Source organism: Gymnodraco acuticeps, unplaced genomic scaffold (genome assembly GCF_902827175.1).
Source record: "Gymnodraco acuticeps unplaced genomic scaffold, fGymAcu1.1, whole genome shotgun sequence".
Classification (NCBI taxonomy): domain Eukaryota; kingdom Metazoa; phylum Chordata; class Actinopteri; order Perciformes; family Bathydraconidae; genus Gymnodraco; species Gymnodraco acuticeps.
In genome coordinates this window covers 295,326-310,043 of record NW_022991840.1, presented here as the reverse complement: position 1 = coordinate 310,043, position 14,718 = coordinate 295,326, and the positions used below count along the sequence as shown (strand labels likewise).

General features: G+C 39.6%; 1 protein-coding gene across 1 annotated transcript; it reads right to left on the bottom strand.

Annotated features, from left to right (window-relative positions):
• Positions 1-1,023: 1,023 nt before the first annotated feature.
• Positions 1,024-14,166, bottom strand: LOC117535403 (SEC14-like protein 1). Its single transcript, XM_034199858.1, has 16 exons — positions 13,978-14,166; positions 13,507-13,594; positions 10,620-10,769; positions 10,294-10,425; positions 9,687-9,815; positions 9,385-9,598; positions 8,893-9,002; positions 8,442-8,631; positions 7,993-8,081; positions 7,458-7,528; positions 7,186-7,357; positions 5,735-5,869; positions 4,102-4,236; positions 3,679-3,930; positions 2,577-2,755; positions 1,024-1,707 (listed from the first exon to the last, which is right to left on the bottom strand). Exons 2-16 carry the CDS (start codon positions 13,567-13,569, stop codon positions 1,602-1,604), a joined length of 2,127 nt encoding a protein of 708 aa, XP_034055749.1. The 5' UTR covers positions 13,570-13,594; positions 13,978-14,166; the 3' UTR covers positions 1,024-1,601.
• Positions 14,167-14,718: the final 552 nt, after the last annotated feature.

Genomic DNA, 14,718 nt, shown 5'->3' with positions numbered 1-14,718 from the left:
TTTGTCTTCTCTGTGGGTTGTATACTCTTCATTCTTTATGCAAATTAATTATAATTATTATTTTTCAAAGTTCGTTTATGATTAATTCAAAGCATTAAAATAAATGAGAAACAGAGAGTCATATACCTTTAAGAAATACGTGGGGGCGGGGTTCATAACCCTTTAGGAAACGCCCCTATACGATCCGCCTCCTTGCTGCGGTCTGCAGCCAGACTCTATTGACCATCCTTCCTCCACAAGGTTGTGTCAGGTAAACCATGCAGGTGGATACATTATAAGGTGATGCATTATTTAAGAGCACTCGATTGACTTACCAAACTTTGTTGTTACCTCAAAAGACCTTGTTTTTCAACCCTGTGAATGCCAGGGAATTAATTCAGCCTTAAATGACCAAACTGCTTTGGAAGAGCGGGTTTTATTAGCAATTTAGATGTATAAGAGAAAAAAGCGCTACTATTTACATGGACAATGTGTGTCTTGGGAGGTCATCAGACTGATTCATTCTGTAAATAAGCTTCTGGCAATGTCACTGCACTTCTTCTCTCAGACAACCGGGACATGCCAGGAAGAACTTTTCAGAAAACTCAATCTACCTAACTTTGTGTTATTGTGTTGTGATATGCAGCAGCATGACACACATTTGCAAACCAAGGGAAACAACCAACACAAGGAAATTCAATTAAGCTTTTGCTGGAAGCATCTGATACATTTATGGAAATTAAAGTTTTATGCAAATCTGTTGTCTGCCTGGACCTGTGCCGGATTACAAGACACTGCACAATATTGCATTGGAATTAGCATCCCCAGAAAATTCAACAGCTCTGCCTAACAAGCCCAAACATCAACATGACATGCACAGAATATTTTAAGAGATTTCATATTATCTGCATGCTCTTAACATCTCACCTATTGCTGTACAAATGATTAATAACCCATCGTTCCAGCAAAATTACTTCCCCCACTGCATCTCCCGCACAGCAGTTATTGTTTTCTCAAAATGTAATATAAAGACACACATCAATATTAATGCTTGTGATAAATTATTTATTTAAACAACACTTACAATTTCTTAGAAGGACAGACAAAGTGTGAGGGGAAATGCATGTGAAGAGTACACTGCAGATTTCAGAGCAGAGGAGGACTCTGACATCTTGTGGGCAATAAATGCAACTTCAGGGACAGGCGCTGTGTGCATTGAACAGAAACCTAATTTAATTGTATGTAAAAATCTAATTTTGCTTAAATTAATCCAGCAGATGTTTTGGACACATGAAACTACAACTCAAGATATTGGCACTGTGCATTGTTTCTGTTATAATGTACACTATTATTCAAACAACTTAGTCATCATATGGGCTGGAAACTTATAAATACATGATCCCCTACCAATAATACTGTATTGACCCATCTTAAAAAACCAGAAAAACCGTTTATTTATTCATAAACATTTGACATAATACTCTCCTCACCCTCAGTTGTTAGATCAAGTTGTCATTACGAGTGTGAGTGTAAGGCTGCCTCTCTGGAGGCATAAGGCACAGTTTGAGTAAGATGTCACTATGATAAGTGCCCTGCTGTCGGTGGCAGCTGGCGGGCAGATGCTACCTGGAGACGGTGGAGCTGGCGTGTGATTGGCTAGAGGAGGTGGTGGCAGCGCTGAGCTGAGAGAAACCACTATGACTGGACTGCAGACTGGTCATGGATCCCCTGAAATAACAGAAGAAGACAGAAGAGAAATGTTAATTCTACCTAATGAAAAAACGTATAAAAAGTGTTCTAGTACAGTACATTTACTCAAGTACTGAAAATAAATACAATTTTGAAATGTCTTTCCTGGATCATTTCTTCTGACACTATTTTATATTTTTACTGACGTGAATATTGTTATTTTTATTACATTTATTTGACAGCTTTTGTTTTGGGTTATTTTACTGATAAGGATTTAAAGCTAAAACTAAATATACATTAATATATGATTATAGGTTAAAATATCCAGCAGTAGTGTACAAAGAAATACAAAAAGTCCCACCCAGAATACATTAATGCATTTACAGTCAACCCCATTAACCCATTAATATATGATTCTAAAACGGGCCATACAAATTCAAAACAAGTACTTTTAATTTTGGAACGAGTATTTTTTTTATTACAGTACTGTTTTTAATTTAAATCAAGTTAGATTTTGAAAGCATGAATTTTAATTGCAGACAGATTATTTTAACAATTCAGCATTGCTTATTTACTTTAGTAATAAGTCTGAGGACGTCTTCCACCACATGAAACAGGTGTAAACACTTCACCTGAACTTGCTCCTGTGGGTATTGTCCACAGTATCTGACCATTGCATGTATCATATATGTGTAATGTGTGTATATGTAAAGCGCTTTGAGTCATTGATAAAGCGCTATAATAAATGTAAGGAATTATTATTATTATTATTAATTATTATTAATTATTATTAAACATATCTGCAAGGACAATTTACTTCCAGAAATATCACATTGATTTTTGATCAGCCCACACAGCCTCAGTGTAACACAAAGAAAGACAGGACACGAGCAGGGGCACAAACTGACCTGAAGTCATGGGATGCCAGCACCTCGGTGTAGTACATGATCTTACACTTGTGGGAGGAGACCTGCAGCGAGGCCAGCACGTCGTCCACTCGCGGCAGGCTGGAAGCGGAGCAGGCCGGGGAGCTGTGGAAGCGCCACTGCAGGATGTAGCAGCCGGGCCAGCGCGTCACGTGGGAGCCCTGTTGATCAGAGGAGAGCCGAGTATTAATATGAGACTGAGGTGGTGGAGAATTTAAATTGCTTTCAAAAAACAGATAGGGTATGAGCCACTTTAGCACATATTGATATATATTATACTTGAGAAAATACGTTTATGTTGTAAGTTAAAGATGCCCTTTTATGCTCATTTTCAGGTTCATATTTGTATGTTGTGCCTCTACTGCAACATGTTTACATGCTTTAATGTTCAAAAAGGTCTTTATTTTTCTCATACTGCCGGTGATGGAGAATTGAATTTGCTATAAAACAACAGACATTGTAAAAGCCACTTTAGCACATACAGTATTTATACTTGAGAAAGGATGTTTATGATGGCATGATAGATAATATATTCTTTAAATAATGTAAGTTAATACAACTGTTTTTGTATAGTTTCGTATATATATAAATATTATTGGACAATGCTAAAGTTAAAGGTGACCTTTTGTGTTCATTTTCAGGTTCATATGTATATGTTGTGCCTCTACTGGGACATGTCTCCATGCTTTAATGTTCAAAAAGCTCTTTATTTTTCTCATACTGCCTGTGCTGCAGCACCTCTTTTCACCCTCTGTCTGAAACCAGAGCCCAGTCTGCTCTGATTGGTTAGAGATGCCCCACCCCTTAGCCAATTACCTACAATGTGTTGGAGCGCTATTCAATAGAAGCGTCAGTGTTACAGTGATGTCTCTATGATAGGGAAGAAAACAAAGGAGTCCAATCGAAGTGTCTTCAGGCCGGGGGGGTTGTGAGGGAGGTTTGGGATTTTAGACTTTACAGACCATTTACATGCACATAAACCTATACAACACACTACAGGGAAGGGATGCCAAAAATGTATAAAAGGGCCCCTTTAAGTTCAGGTATAAAGACAGGTGATAGTGCCGTTAGAAAGCTCTCTGACCTGTACGCTCTCTCCCTCCTTGCAGATGAGGGCTTTCTCCACCATGCTGTAGTCCTGGCCCAGCACCCAGTTCCTGTCAATCATCTGGGCGTTAACGGCCCCTGGGGAGGTGATGCCATGGGCCCCGAGAGTGTCTTTCTTAGGGGGCTGTGGGACCCTTTTAGAATGGTATATGTTGAAATGTACATCTCCTTTACACACGTCAAAGTCCCAGGTGATGACGGAGGAGGCCTCGGTGATCTCGATCAGCATCTGCAGGAGGATGTCAGGAGATTAGAAACACAGATCGGCTCACAGCAGGCCATTTAACAGTTGTATATTAATCTAAAACTGCAGCGTGGATTCCTTCCAGCAGGTGGCCCCCTCATCCACATAATATCATCTGTGGATTTCAAAAAACTATTTCAAAAGCAGGAGTCATACCTCATATGGGGCTCCCTTGAAAATACAGGCACACTTATAGATGGAGTCAGTCAGCAGGCGGTTCTCCTCACTCTCCAGCTCTTCTGCCGTCCTGTACAGAGATTTGGGGACCATACCTCCCTCGGGGATGTCACACTGAGGACAGAAAATAAAAAAACAAGCTGAACAAAGTGACAATTCGCATAAATGTAGGTTTTCATGTGGACATTTCTCTGTTTGTTTGTTAACCCTTAGATGCACGAGTGACTGGACCCCACACTCTTCCATAAGTGGGTCAAAAACGACCCGTTTTTATGCCATTTTTCATTTTGGTTAAGAAAAATCACTTGTATAATATTTAGTATTATATTTTGATTCACACTAGAAATATTTTATAATTTAATTTTTCACTATTTATAATTTTAGAAAACAAATGTACATTTTGAAAAAAAATGTTTTGAACATATTGATGCAAAGATCTCCGCTATTCTGAGACCCTCACAGCATTCCAGTCCCTTTTCAAAACTCATCTCTTCTCCTCTTGTCTACTCATAGCCCACCCCCCATCAATCCATGCCGGTTGATCAAGTTTGATAGTCCTATACCCCCCCACCCTAACCTTCCCTTATATTGTAAAGCGATTTTGAGTCCTTGAAAAGCCCTATACAAATATAATGTATTATTATTATACTGACAGGTATCAGATCTTGCTGTGTAAAATAACCTTCCTGAGAGGTGTCACTTGTGATGTAGTCTGTGTGGTCCACAGTGAATGTATTCCTGACAACAACAGGTGATAAGAATCAAAGGTTCCCAGAGGATTCCATAGGAAATGCATGCGGGTCATTTTTGACCCACTTATGGAAGCTTGGGGTAGAAATACAAAAACTACAATTTCTTAAAATGTAAATTTAGAATGTGAATGGCATGATATCCAAAACCTGTTTTTTGAGGAATAGCTGGAATATAAAATGATACAAAAATGTAATTACAAAGATACTTCAAGAAAACCAGCTCACCGGGTCCAAAAAGACCCACTTAAGGGTTAAACGAGAAGCTAAATGGCCATTGTCCATTAAAGAAGGTGCAGCCATAACGACTGATAAAAAGTCTGGTACATATTTTGTATCAGTATAAATCAACATGTTCAGGGCTGTGTATAACTCATGTTTTGTAGAGATTTCTGCTGGAATAAAATCTGAGCATCTCTTTCGAAACACTTCAAAACTAAAATTCTAATAAAGTCGGTCGCAGAATTCCATGCACATACTTTTAGTCTTGTCCATGTGCTAAGCCTTTTTTTAAATGCAGTGTGTTAGTCCTTGGGGGCTGAAAGCACATTTGTCTTTTACATTTTTATACTTTGAATATATTGTTAAAGCTTTCAGTAAAATCGACAAATACCGTTGAACATTTTTATGGCCGCAATTTAAAAAACTATTACAATATGCTGCCTCCAGAAGAAACCTCCAGCCGTTGCCATTTGTATCCACATAATCATCTCTATTCATGCGATGTAGGAAATCACTAGCTTTCAGACTTCAAAGCAGGACACATACTAGGAAAAATGCAATCATTACAATCATATAGTCTTTTTAAACGTTTTTGTCTGAACACTATTATATGCATTATGAACGGTACACTGTGGACTCACCATGCAGTCTCCTCGCAGGAAGTCAGGGATGATTTCATTGTCAATATAATCCACCAATCCTCCTGGATCCTTGTAGTCGTTTCCAGCGTAAACAAGAAACTTCTTCCGGGTATTCTCATCAATCAGAGGGCTCACCTGGGAACAACACGCCAAATATCAGAAAACGCAACAGCATGTTATAAAATAAACTAAAGTCAATCCATGAAACTCTGGAATATTCATCTTTAAGACGTACAGAGATCGGCTGGTTGATGGTGGTGCTAAACATCTGAATTTGTACTTTATACTTATTTTATCATCATATAAGCTCATACTATATAAGAAGTTTTCCATTTGTTGCATATACTTAAAATCTGCTTGTATAATGCCTCCACTGTATATTGCTTTTATTACTTTTTTGATTTATTTCTTTGCTGAATGCCATTACTACAAACCATACCATCATGCTGTACTGTAGCAATGATCTGATTTCCCCCACGAGGATCAGCATATTGCATGGTTGCAATTACATTCCCCTTCATTTCTTTATTTTAATATTCTCATATTCACAACGTTGCACCCAGTAAGATTCATCCTCTGTGTCTGTACCAGAGGTCGCGTTAACCGAATATTTTCCGTCTATGACCGATTTTTTTTAAACAATGACGGAATAATCTGAAAGCAGTCCGTCATTTTGACAGATTAGGACAAACTCAGAACAGCGCCAAAGCTTCCCCGCAGCGAGGCTCCGGTGTTATGCATGCCCGCCAAAAAGGAGATGATATCGTTTCCAAACCTAACTTTCCCGTACAAATCATTGAAATGTCTGCGAGTGCTTTACGCTGTGGTGCACTCCTGCGAGGTGCAGTGGGCATGCATAACACCGGCGCTAACAGTTCACGAGTGTCAGCCCCCACGTTGACAGTTCACGAGCGTGCTCTCCCGCCCCCCCCCCCCGCGTCAGAGTGTGTACAGACCCACGGGTTATAATGGATTGTGACGGAAATGTTACGATCCTGTCCGTCAAAATGAAAAACTAGCGCAACCTCTGGTCCGTACTGTAAATCTACATACAATCTTCCACACTCAGATGATGAATTAAAAAGTACATATCATGCTCATTTGCAGATTCATATTGTATTTTGTGCTTCTACAGTGACATTTTGTGGCATGTAAAACATACTTTAATGTTCAAAAAGGTCTTTATTTTTGGCTTAGTTGGTCAGCTCTGTTGTGATTGGTCAACTGCTTAGAGACGTTCCACCCCTTAGCCTATCACGTACACTGTGTTCAAGCACTAGCCAATTCAACCGCAAGTTTTAGATAGTGATGTTACGGAAGTAAACAACGTGAACTGTGGGATTTTAGCCTTTGCACAACAACCTATAGAACACACTACAGGAAAGGGCAAACCCCAAAAAGCATAACAGGGCCTCTTTAAAACCACGTTAATGGCAGACATGTATTCTCACCAGGGTCCAGAGCACTGGGAAGACTCTGGGGGCCCGCAGTATGAGCAGGCGGCCCAGGGTCTCGGGGTAGTTGGCCTCCACCACCTCGATGATCCTCAGCAGAGCCTTCACTCCCGGTCTCCACAGGTGACGCATGTTGAGACCCTCCAGATCCACCAGGCAGGTCCAGCAGCTGACCGACACATTGACAGAGACATTAGATGGACGTGGATTTTAAGTGTGTGTGATTTGCGGGTAATCACAGAAGGTAGACTTAATATTTAAACCTTTACCTGATTGGTCGACCAAAGACTCTTGTGTTTTCCTCACAACGCCTCAGACCCTCCTCGTTGATGGACAGGACCTGGGTTATAATTAAGTCGCAGCATTAATGTAACTGATCAAATTCAAAGGTATACAGTACTTCGCCCAAAAAATGATCATAGATACCATTAATTTGTGACAATAATCTTTTCTAGCACAATTCTACTGTGAACGACTAATGAAATACGTACTGTAAAAGGCATGACTAATTGGAAAAATGTGTAAGCAAACGCTTCCAAAACTAGAGCATTATAAACTTATTTATCCAGTTGTAGGCTCACTACTCCCAAAACGCATATTTTTACTATTTATTTAAAACAGACAAAAAAGTATTCAAAGACTTTTTCAAAATGTTTGTATTATTCCTCAGTCACAAGGCCTGAATACAAAACAAAGCAGGTTAGCAATTGATGTACCTATGACACATTTTGGGGTTGAAGGATTCTTATTCAATTAAAATTGTCGTTACAATCTTTTGCAAAAACGTGCATTAATTGATGTTACCTGTCTCAGCAGTCCCTCCTCTCCCAAGGCCCGCACCAAGCCCTTTGTGTCCATTTGCCCCAGTCGCAAGATATACAGAGGACGTCCCTCTAAACCACACACACACGCACACACAAACACGCACACCACAAGTCAATAGGCAGATCAAGTTAGATCACTTCATGTGTTCACGTCCTCACTCAGCCTGGCGGACCAGCTGTTCCATTAAAAGCAATGACTCATATTTAAACATGGGAGCTACAACAGATGGTGCTCAGACTTTACGGTCAATAATTAACCGGCCATTTAAATCCATGAGCACTTTTTAAATACAGACAACACCCTCTCCCGCCTCTTTATCTTCACTGCGGAGTGTCCACTTCCCCCCCCAGTACAACAACAGTAGGCAGGGAAATGACATGAAACTGAGTAGAGATAATATTGGCAGGCAGCCAGTATGAGACAAGGACCTCTGTCATGGTGGTGCCATCCTCCGGTGTAATAGTCCTGAAGCAGCTGTGGGCGCTCCCATGTGTCCAACAGGAAGTCCACCTGGTGCTGCTTCCTCCAGGTGAGCGATTGGCACAAGAACTCCCTGGCTTTGTCCATGTTGAAATCTCTGGCCCTCAGGAAGCGGAGCACATGCTGATCCTTAGGAATCTGAAAGTTAAAATGAATAATACATTCAAAGACCTTTCCCAACCTTTAATCCAATGAACGCTTTCTATTAATCACCAAGTGGGCAGATGTCCAGGCATAATGTACGTTTTACATAATTCATAATTGCACAAACTTCTGTGCAGTCAAACAATCTCTCTCTGTGTGTGTGTGTGTGTGTGTGTGTGTGTGTGTGTGTGTGTGTGTGTGTGTGTGTGTGTGTGTGTGTGTGTGTGTGTGTGTGTGTGTGTGTGTGTATTTGACCTTGCCCTTGTGGGTTTCCTGGAGCCACTGGCGCAGTCGGATAAGACAGCTCTCCTGCAGAGGCGTTAAATCACCAAGGTAACGCCTGATGTAGTCGGCATCCAACTTGTCTGCAGGCCAAAGAACATGCTCAATGTAAAGTTAGCACATATCGCATGCATACATCTGAGAAAACAGGAGCAGTACAATTGATTTTTTACTAGTGTGAGATTCAATGCTTTTAAAATCCTATATACAGTATATACATATTATTATAATTGATAGACTTAAAGTTAAGTCCTATGTAAATATCTACATCCTGGGTAAATCTACCGTAAAAAAGTCAATATAAAAAGGAACAGGGCTTACAAGAAATGATTATATTAATAGTAAAACTGGTAAACTATTGATTATATCACTTCAACAACACAATTCTTCTAACCTAATCACTTTACTGTTTTGGGTGTTAGCTGCTACTCTATAACTGATTGTGACTAGAGATGAAACACTGACCGTCAGGAGAGCCAGGCACGATCTCAGCGTCAGCGTCTGCGTCTGTACTGTCGGGTTCCGTCAGAGCACTGCTCTCTGGGATGGGTCTGGCTATGGAGCGGGGGGGCAGCTGGAGCCTGATAGTGCCGGAGACAACAGGCGGGGTCCAATGAGGTATGTAGGTTACTCCTTCGTCCTCCAGCTCTCTGAGGTAGTACTCTATCATTTCTTTTCCCTACAACACAACAAGAAGACAGTACTTTTTAAGTTACTGGGAAACGGTGGAAGGGGGTGTCGATTAAAGTTAATTTAAAGATGCACACCTTTTTAATACTGCTTGCATACTGTTTCATAGCTATCTTCTCTGCCGAGTTCTCAAATCCAAAAAAGGACTTAATATCCAGACTAGCTGTCTGTTCGAAGCACGTCCAGTCTTCATTCTCCGGATGAACCTGTGGAAGAGGATCAAAATGTATGATGTACATTACATCTTTAATACAGTATGTTACAACACTTGTCATGAGAAAGGACAAAATCAGCAGTGCGTTGCAAGATAATGATTGAAAAAAATGCATGACTCGATGTACTAAAGTAATCACAAGCAGCAGAAACGATATTGCTAGTGGGGGTTATGTTGGGGAACGTCATGAAATGTTACAGCACGGTAGGTATTATTGGAGCAAGTAACACTACATTGACTTTAAAGACCCAACCTGTAGATACAAGTGCATTTGGCACACCATGAGAGGATCATTTAGAACAATTATGCACTTGGTAGTAAAGCAAGGTTCGTATGCAGATGCAGCGGTGGGGATCTCGTCTATAAATGGGACCCTTTTTTGCAGAAAGCATTGTATAAGTGACGAATAAAAACAATAAAGTGAGTACAACATAAAATAAATCAAAATGTTGTTCCATCCTGAGGCTCACCGTGTAGTTGCAGGACTCGTAGACAATGACCCTGTTGGAAAACGTCTCGTTGCGCACCTCGATGTGGAGCGTCCTGTCTCTGTGATTCAGAGTGTTCTTCTGGAGAAAGTACAGGTAGTCTACACCAGCAATCTGCATGGAGATAAAAAAAACATGGTTGACACTCAAATACTGTGGATCAAACCAACCTTTCAAACGGACAGATAATGCCACATCTGACACAGTCTTGGCAAACATTCCTATTTGTGTTCTAATGTCTAATTACAGCAAATGTTATGAACGTCACGTGGCCTTTCATGCTCTGGTAAAGGTCGGAGAGGATGTACCCGTTTCAGAAGCCGTGGCGCCTCGATGTCAATCATACAGCGCCTCTCCGTGACCACCGTGGATCCATCCTTGCTTTGGGTCTCATTGACAATCTCACTGTCCACGAACACTGGGATCAGGGGCGACTTTGGGAACCTCCTCACATAGGCCTGAGAGTGGGAAAGAAAATGATTTATAAAATACATGTGTAGATTCTTTAGGGTTGATGTACGTTTTTGTTTTTTTATAGACTTGGTGTGCCTGGCTCTGTACATTCTGTTCCCTCTGAAGGATTTTGCTTGTATCCTGCCCACTATGAGGAGCTCTCTGATTGGGCAGGAAAGCGGCTTTGAATGTTCCGATTACAAGAAGGTCAGCTGATATTTCCAGAAGTCTAGACTAGACTGTTCCTGGCTCATGACTACAGCATGTGATTTACATGATGTCTTTGTCTGTTTAGGATGCATTCAATCGTTAGAGGCTTTAACAGTTCATATAAAAGCAAACAGCCTCAGTGATAGCTTTTATGGAGTTGTACTGTCAACAGCACACTGTGTGACACTCTGTCTAAACACATTTCACAAAAGCTCACCTGGCAATATTGATTGAGTGGTTGTTTCAGGATATGCAAAATAGTCCAGAGTCTATATAACTAGTAGCAGCGTGGTTTCGCTGGGGAAATATTGACAAGTCACCTTACGCAGGGAACAAAGTTAACCATCATGCTATAGCCTTAGCAGATAGGACTGGGGAGTTCCCTATCCTCTTTTAATTCCCTCTAAAAAACTAATTTGTATTGGTGTGTTTTGACAAGGTTTGTTGCCTGAATTCACCTTTAAGTCATTTCTTAAAACCAATTTATATACGGCATTATCCTGATTCTGATATGTAGCTCCTTTGTTAATTGTTGTCTAGCTTTTTTTAAATCGCTTTTTTTATTGGTCTACCATTTTGATCTCGTGGAGCAATTTAGTTGAAATTTCAAAAGTGCTATATAAATATAGTGTATTATTAATTCATTGTTAAAAAATAGCTGCCAGTTAAATATATAGAGTAACCATAAAGCAGTTCTGCATGGTTTAGAAACATATTTGTATCACTCCTGATATACAAGATTAGTGGGAACCTAATAGCAACAAAATATGTTATCTTATGTAAGAAAAGAATACTATCCAACATATTAAACAGCATATTCCACATTAGCGTCAAACCGGCTAACAGTTTAATGGCTGCGGAGCAAGAAAAAGGCTTTGTTTTCTCAGCAAATCTTGATTATATGCAATTTTACCAGAGTCAAACACACAGTTAGCTTAGTCTATCTGTTCATTAAAAACCCAGGAAAGTCATAAAGACGTGTCATGACAGGGACAACAATGATGTCAGTAGTTGAACATCGAGTGCTATCCAGGACACAGATTGTTGTTGAGACTAATGAGAAGGCTCAGATAGAAATGGGGGCTGACTATTCACTGGACCTTCTCCCTCAGGCTTTCTAGGCCTGGATCTTTTCACAGGGGAAGTTATTTAGTTGTCACAAAAGACCTATTATAGGATATTTTTCCACTATGCGAAAGGATGCAAGATACATTTCATATCTGACATTTTCTGTAATAGAAGTTTCCTTGGAAATGAAGCTTGTGTAGGTGCAAACTAAGACTGCTTGGTGAAGGAGTTATAGTCTGCAGAGCAAAGTGTTACTGCAGCATCACTGCTCTGAGGATATTGCACAAGGCTTCGGCTTAATGTATAACTGCAGAAAACAAGTAAGAGCAGGCTGTGAAAGTGGGTGAAAACACATACACGGAAATGCAATTGGAATTACCTGTGTCCTACTTTTGCTCTCATTCTTACATGGATGTAAAGCATTGAGTTGAAGAGAACGATACATCAGTATCAAAAACAAGAATTTCACATAAATGAACATGGTGGATAAATGTTTGGAAAGTGAGATTTAGCTTGTAATTTCAGTACATGTATCTAAATGACTGTAGAATGCTGCTGCACTGAAATATAAATCATATATTGCTGGAAAAATGTCACGGTATATTCTACTAAAACTTTTTCTTTAAACAGCAGCAATTATATAAAAATAACTTTAGGACTCCTGCCCTCTAAAATAATAACAACAGGACAACACACTACAGCTGCTTATTTGTCATTTTGGTCTTAAATTATTTAGCAATAAGTATTGTTTCGTGCTTGTTTCAAGCTGGATGACTTATCTCCATGAATCGTACGAGCGCATCTCTGGTAAACACGAAGATAAAAGATAAAACAGCTCTGATGATTAAATTGAATGATAATGTACTGAGAATTTCTTTCATCAAGGCAAAACACAAGAGCTTCATGGAGCAACAGTTACTTCTGTATTCTGTGCATACTCTTTACCATTACTTTTTGCATACATATCCAACACCTAGGCAAGTTAAATAGGCATAACACATTTAAATGGTGAGCCTGGCATTGGATAAAGAAATGTGAAGTTCATTAAGCAGCTCAGCACCACAGCATTCATTAAACAAAAGAGTGTTAAACTTTACAGTATACTCTGCCTATTCACTCAACACAGCATTCATTGCATGTTATGTACTATCCAGAGGGAAGCAGATTACCCTGGTAGGCAGACAAGGCTACAGATCAGCTGTCGAGGTTTATGAGAAAGTCTGGTTTCCTGAAAACTGCAATAAAGTGGAATCCACTAAGAAAGCAGTTTAATTAACATTTTCAGAATTTACATTTAACTTTTATTACGGCAAAAGTGGTGGCTAAAGATTGCAGGGGTCAAAGCTACACTGGCAACAATAATAACAAATGCACCTTGGTCTCCAGCTGAGTTGTTTGAGATAATGCACAGTAATGACCATAGCTTGCCTGTATAATGGCCCTGGATGTAAACACACTACTCACCGCCATTATCAACTCAAATGGATGCTTGTAGACCCGGACAGGGGACTGGTATTCCTGCACCATGTTGACGCCGTTTCACAGGAAGCTTCTGTTAGATAACCACACAGACCCTATCATGACTCAGCGAAAATACACACATTAAAACAGCATGACAGCAATTTCCACGAGTTACATTCTATCTATGGTACAGTGTGACTGTTGTAAACACATTACATTACATCAGCTGAGTAAAGTCTCAATGCATGGACACAAATACTTTCACATGACATTTTTTACGATACTGCAGATTCGTGTTAAAACGTAGAAGAAGAAAACAATAGGAGCCACCAGTTGGCATCTTTAGGCTACATAGTATCAATAATTAATGAGAATAGATTGCTACCGAGTTTACAAACTATACTCGGACATGGAGTACTCTTTTGGTTAGTGAATACGGCCTGAGAAGCGAAACAAAAAAGAAACTTGACTTACAGCACTCTTGAATCCTGGCTTCTTAATGTATGGTGCGTCACTGTTTCTCTCCAACTCTCTGTGTATTATCCATACTGTCAGCTGGCAAGGGAAAGAAGTAAGCTAGTTTTCTAATTTTGTAAACACGAGAAATGAAAACTACAGATGGTCCATCCGTTAGTCTGAAGCACAGACTCCGCCTTCTTTTAGACAAACAGGAAGTCCGTAACACTCATTTTGTTCCAAACCATCCGACGCTTTATTGTGAAAGGACCTATGGAAAGGACACACTGACGCATTTATAACATGCAGCGGTAAGTGTTGTGATGTTACTAAGTAGATTTAATCAAGTAATGAACTTAAACACAAGTTTGAAGTAATTGTACTTTACTTGAGCATGTTATGCTACTTTGTACGTCTTCTACTCCGCTACAATGAAGAGGTAAATTGTGTACTTTTACTCCACTGCATTGTTTTCATTAATTAATTAATTGCATTCATTTTAACATTAAACTTGTTTTGATTTAGACATTACATTTGGCAGTTATTTCTACATATAACTTTGACATATTAACAGTCACTACACTGATTTTGCCCAAATAAAACCAATCAATTAATTAAAATGTTTGACTTTCAAAATATTACTGATCATCCGTTCTTGAGGTCATGATGGAAATTAAGATTCCAATAATGAAACACGCAACCGAGGACATAATGTTTGACTAAAGACAGCCAAATATTTATATTTGTATTAGATGTATA

Coding starts and splice junctions, on each gene's coding strand:
- LOC117535403 (XM_034199858.1), bottom strand. CDS start 13,569: ATGGTGCAGGAATACCAGTCCCCTGTCCGGGTCTACAAGCATCCATTT. Junction 2,756..3,678: donor AGGAGGGAGAGAGCGTACAG/GTCAGAGAGCTT, acceptor TCTGATCAACAG/GGCTCCCACGTGACGCGCTG. Junction 1,708..2,576: donor CTGGCATCCCATGACTTCAG/GTCAGTTTGTGC, acceptor CTGTTATTTCAG/GGGATCCATGACCAGTCTGC.